Here is a 5,782-nt window from a genome sequence, read left to right as displayed (position 1 = left end):
GTGAGTAGGCAAGTTCAGCGCTGTGTCATACGGGGGCTGGAGTCGTCTTTAGAGGCACCCTTCCACTCACAGGTACCTTCCCCATGCATTTATATCTAGGAAACTGCAGCTAGTAAATGGAGGGCCGTCCCAATGATATCAGTATTCTTGTCGGCACAGGAGCACGGCTCCAGGCACACGGGCTTGCACAAGTAGACGCACGTAGATATGCAATTACTCCATGTTTCTTCACCAGAGAAACAGATCCTCTATGACCTCTACATGTTTACTTTGAAAGAAACAAAATTAGCTGACCTAATGCAGACATTATCGTGCCATGCTCAGTGTGTCTTCAGATATTTGCAGCTAGCGATGCCATCAGCTTCCCCTGCTCACGTCGCCATGTCACACACTCTGCACTGCCCAGTCGCTTCCTGTTTACCCAGCTCCTGTTTCATATTGGTGCAGAAGTGGGTCTTAGCCTGTTTTGAGCCGCATATTTCTTTCAAACCATCTATGTCCAGACTTCAATTACATTACTTCCCAGTGGTGATCTGTGATGAATGCTGACCTAGAACGGTAGAACACCGCCGCAATCTCAGTTGTGACCGTCAACTTGCCAAGTGCGTTCTCCTGTGCTAGGAGCGTACTTAACTCCGGTCTCTGAAGAACAGCACTTGTAAGCCGCCAACTTCAGATCGGGTTCTTGTGACTTCCATGCATTATACGCGTGGATGAAGTGCAGCAGTCCACACATTTGAGAAGCAGAATTTTACTTTGGCTCCATCCTGCTTGGATTAAGCCTTCGGTCCTGCCTAAATAAAGGCTTGGTTGGTATATCTTCGCATATTTAAGCACTGTGCAACGCCTTAATCTTATGCGCCGCTCGATGAGGCAGGTCAAGGAACTAACGGTTCTGGCCGCCATGGTCGTAGCCCTTTCAAACCAGGAAAGGACGGAAGCATGGAACGCCGCGAAGCATCAAGATGTAGAAGCAGATCAATCATTCGATGCTCAGTCCATGATTGAAGCTCAATGGGGAACACCTTATACGCATCTACCCACGATCCAGGCTCCTGACGGTTCTCTAGTTGTTGTATTCGAAACTGTATCAGGCGAGGAGAAGGCTTATGCCGTTAATGTTGGACCCCAAAACGAATGCGCTGGTATGGGCACTCTTGTGGACAACGGCAAGTCGGAGGTCCTTGAAACGCTTTCTAGCATTTCCAGTGCAGATGATTGCCAGGAGCTGTGCGCTCAGACGAGGTATTGCATCGGTGCAATTTATGATGAGTACGCGTCAACATGCAGTCTGATGAAAAGCTTGCGGGGGCTCACGAGAGGCTTGTCGACACTGGTTGTGCCGTCTTGCGACTCGGAGTGCTTTCAGAAAGGCAAGAAGTTCATTGAGGATGGGACTTCGCTGGGGTTTGCCCCCAACCCGAATATCTGCCAGGCAATGTGTGAGGGAGAGCCGACTTGCCGCGCCTTCACATGGAAGGATCAACAATGTGTCTCCTATCCGAATGGTGCGCTTACGGCAGCCGACGCTAACGCAGTAAGTGGGTTCAGGGGAAGCTGCTCAGTGAGCAGCAAAGCAGCTAATTATGCAGAATCGTGCCTAGTTGATATATATACCACCGATGGTGTGGACTTTACAATGGTGCGAGGATCACCTTCTGATGGGGCCTGCAATATTACCTGTCTCTCTAACAGCAATTGCAAGTGGTTCACCTACAATCGAATAGATAAAATATGCTTTCTCAAATCTTCTAGAGGACAAAGATTCTATTTCTCTAAGCGTGGAGACGTGACTGGACCGAAGCACTGTGACACAAGCTGCTTCCTAAAGGACATTGAATACCAAGGGCAGAGGGTTGCCACAATGAATACAGACAAAATTTCAGAGTGTCACTACCAATGTTCAGAAAATTCAAAGTGCAGCAGGTGGACCTATGAATCGAGTAAACGGGGATGCTATCTCTTTGGGGAGACTAAGAGTGCTGTGGGTGCACGTTCAAAAGGCTTTTGGAGTGGTCCTAAGGATGGCTGTGGAGCCGAGCCACTTTATGCATTGGCTGCTCCAGGTTGTGCACTTAGAGGGGTCAAATACGTCGCAGTGCCGCTTCAAATCTTGTCCACAAGCACTGCCACGGAATGCCAAAAGAGATGCCAAGCCGATTCCAATTGTACGACGTTTGCTTACAATACGACGGTAAGTACTTGCGAGCTTCACGGAGGGAACTCCGATTCCCAGAAAAGGAACAACCCGTATTTTATATCCGGTCCAAAAAAGTGTTAGTGACCGAAGGACATCTACAAGTACTGCAGGATTATCTTGTCGGACGTGAGTAAAGGAATCAGTTCAGCCGACGAGTGTCAACTGAGATGACAGCCACACATGACAGAAGCACCGCGGATTTCGGAAAGAAGCATGCGCCTCAGCAGAACCAAGAATCTTGGGAAGGATAACACGGAGCCTGCAGAATGCAGACGATGGTATGACCACCTTGACGCCTCCGCCCTGTTCACCAACGAGAATAAAGTTTTGCGTAGTGCTGCTCGGATAAGGAGGGGCTGCGTACAGGGAGAAGCGGGTATCTGGGTTTTCGGAGTGCAGAGCTGATACTTTAAGCTCCCATAGGAACGAAAGGTTTGAGAACGGCGGCAAAAGTGGACCGGTGAAACGTGAATCTGTCGAGCTGTGCGAGGAGGGGTGCGCAAACGGCGTCCGGTGCAAGTTTTGTGCATTATGGGTGACCAAGTGCATTCTCAAGAGCAATACCCACGGGACGTTCAATTTGAGTGAAAACCTTCACTTAGTGGCTTCCAAAGAATAGGAGGTCAAAACAGTCTCCTCCGAAAGTTCGTGTCAAAAGGAAATGGACTACGCGTTGGGGGTCACTTTTTATCACAATGATTCAGAACCTGAAGAGTGACAGGACGTTGACTGCAGAAAGCCTCAGTGACGCCTGTCGATGTTGCACAACACTGGAAGAGCTTGCTCGATAAAGATAATTTAGGGGTTTGCCAAAGCAGAAGGAGCCGTTTACGTCACAGTAACAACTTTTCCTCTTGCCTCCCCCAGGTGCTTGCATGGAGGGATTACCTGCAAATGTTGGTAGCTGAGGATGATCACCTGCGTTTTCGGGAGGTGAAATGCCAGCTTGCATGCGAGCTAGAAGATAGCTGCACTGCTTCCAGCCACTAAGAATCTCGGAAGGCGATAGGTCACCCTGGAAATAGTGATAGCTGCAGAGACGAGCAGTGCCGCGTCCGATGCAAAGCAGTGGCTAAACAAGTAGAAAAGGCAGATGGCATTCCTGATGCATGAGTTCAAGAACATCTCGACTTTCAAGCAGGTTGAATTAGACGCGCTTCATCGCGCAAGGTAGCACTGTTATTCTCATTTAGGTAATGTTGGGAATGAAACTGTTTCATATTTGTACCACGGGGCAGATGCCACAAACGGCTGTGATAAGGCGAACTTGGACGGCTCTTGAATTCAGCAATTTTCTCTAGAAGAGTGCTCAAGTACCAGATTTACCCAAGGCTAGTATGTAAAAAAACTGTGGCATTCAGGACCTTGTAGTAGGGGCCATTAGTCTAAGCTGTACCTATCGCTGCTGCACTGGTCCCGTCCTAGACTTTGCTGGATCGACTGCGGATTTACACAACATGTGTTGGAAGGGGACGCTCAAGAACATTGGGCGCAAAACTGGCTGCGTCATGGTGCAGTGCCTTTCATGAGTATTGAAGAGTTTTGCATGAATCTAGCGAGTGCTCCCCCGTAGCACAAGTTTGTATCTGCGTTGTGCACGGGGCAGGATCCGCTTCATAGGATTATGAGATCCCGTTATTCTGGATTCTAGACTCATGCATTCCTGCATAGAAGCTTGTAGGCCTTCTTTTCAAAGCAACATGGGCAGTTCGTTGGCTCATTTGCACCTCTCCTGTGGAGTACGTCATACATGTAAGTGTTCAAAATACGTCATCCCGATTCTCCTGGACTGCAGGACGAGGAATTTTCCAGCACATGAGAACCCAGAAACCCTCATGAAGGGGTGCTGCACTGCGGTCGGTTGTGAAACTGGAACTTGATTTTAGCTGTCTACATGAGTTATCTTCATACAGCCAAAGACTTTCCCTGGTGTGAGTATCCATCATATGAGAGCATCCCTTCGCTCAGAATCACGTGTAAAAGGCTCAAAGCAGAAAGTTTAAGGCAATCTTGTACAGAAATATTATATTTGGGATGCTGAGGAGCATAAGTTACTGTGAATCAATGTTTGCTTATAAATTTGAGTGAAAAATCCACACTTCCACCATAGCGTACAGTGCGCGCTCGTGCATGTCGATTTTGCTGTAGGCAGAGTGAATGTGTTCCTTTGTTCTGCCTGCACGCAGTGTAGAAGAATGCCCCCCCCAGGAAAGATAATGTGATTCGATCGTATGCGTATCTCTCCTAAGGTCACAAAAACCGGCAGATAGCTTAACTAATGTTTGCGGCAGCGAGTTCCACCCAAACCCTAGATTATTCCGTTTCTCTTGAGTTACTTTTCGACCCTACACCAACGAGGATGCACTTTGGGTGCGCTGCTTGCAGGGAATTGCCTTTGATCTTCATGAATGTATGTGGAAATTCCTCCTGTTTAGTTACCATGCCCGCTTACTTTCTGGAAAATGGTGTACACCCAGCAGGCACGCCACTTTGCTCTGCGCTTAAGGCTGAGGACAACACTGTCTTTGTGGACAAATGGCACTTGCTAGTATAGCCGATCACGGCATTTGCGTTCAGAGCATACATCTCCGTGGGTTGCATAGCCTTCTTTAGAGTCCCCTACAACGGACGGTCTGGGCGAGCTTGGAGGCTTCGCTCACTTAAAAAGGCACTCTAGGTTTCACCTGGTGAAAGGGCACCTCGTACTGCAGCAGTACAGGACAGTCCACGTCTGGAGAAATTGATAAGGGCCATGGGACCTCAGGGTTTTTTAAGGGACGTTATCAAGCAACGATATCTCCCTCCATATGCCTCAGTTAGCCTGGTCCGTATTCAAAATTAGCTGTACGGCCTTGGATGCAAGGTCTTAAAATATGAGCTGTTAGACCCTGTCGATGAGGCTTTCTGATGCTTGGTAAAATTACAGCATGAATGACACTTTCTAACAAACTTCCCAGCCCACCTACACATCTTTGCCGTGTGTTGTTCTCTCCAACAATTTTTTTATGACTGCTCTACTTGAGTAGCGGGGGCCGCCTGCAGTAAGGTACTGTTATAATGTGTCGTATCTTTGGACAACGTGCTGCATAATTTACTGTGAGGACACCTCAGAAATGGCAGCAGATGTCACAGTGCGTCTACCACGACTTGGTGCATGCATCAAGGATGGAGTACTATCTCCTTTAGGGTGGAAAATACTCAGAGCATAAAAAAAAGTCTAATGACGAGGCAGTTCACGTCTCGCAGCCGATGTTGTGCTTTTCGGATGTTCTGAAGCATACAGTACTGCCGTGGTCAGACGTGGATGCAACTTTGTGAGGAACCTCGCTGTGTGTCTAGCGTGTGCAGAGTCTACAAGAGCTAATGCTAAAAGTTACACAAGACAAAGTATGAAGAACGCTTCCGCGTTGCAGATATACACAGCGTCTGCATGCGAGAATCAACAGCCCTCAATCGTCATTTACAACATTTCAGGGATCAACTTGGAACCGCGCTCAGTTGGGGCTTCCCACGCCTTAGCACAGCCCTACAAGGTGGTATTTAAGGGTTTAGGGTTTAGGGTTTAGGGTTTAGGGTTTAGGG

At 48.2% G+C, this 5,782-nt stretch overlaps 1 protein-coding gene across 1 annotated transcript; it reads left to right on the top strand.

Annotated features, from left to right (window-relative positions):
• Positions 1 to 856: 856 nt before the first annotated feature.
• On the top strand, positions 857 to 2,605 carry LOC34624375 (micronemal protein 4). The gene is made up of 2 exons (XM_026335242.1): positions 857 to 2,194; positions 2,435 to 2,605. The coding sequence occupies exons 1-2, from the start codon at positions 857 to 859 to the stop codon at positions 2,603 to 2,605; spliced, it is 1,509 nt and encodes a 502-aa protein (XP_026191027.1).
• Positions 2,606 to 5,782: the final 3,177 nt, after the last annotated feature.

Source organism: Cyclospora cayetanensis, unplaced genomic scaffold (assembly GCF_002999335.1).
Source record: "Cyclospora cayetanensis isolate NF1_C8 unplaced genomic scaffold, CcayRef3 CcayRef3_contig_63, whole genome shotgun sequence".
NCBI classification, from domain to species: domain Eukaryota; phylum Apicomplexa; class Conoidasida; order Eucoccidiorida; family Eimeriidae; genus Cyclospora; species Cyclospora cayetanensis.
The sequence above is the reverse complement of the archived record's forward strand: the minus strand, read 5'-3'. Positions and strand labels throughout refer to the sequence as shown.

Bases quoted from the DNA above. Each gene is read 5' to 3' on its own strand.
- LOC34624375 (XM_026335242.1), top strand. From the start codon at position 857: ATGCGCCGCTCGATGAGGCAGGTCAAGGAACTAACGGTTCTGGCCGCC. The intron at 2,195-2,434 runs GTAAGTACTTGC...AGCAGAACCAAG, and splicing joins CGTTTGCTTACAATACGACG to AATCTTGGGAAGGATAACAC.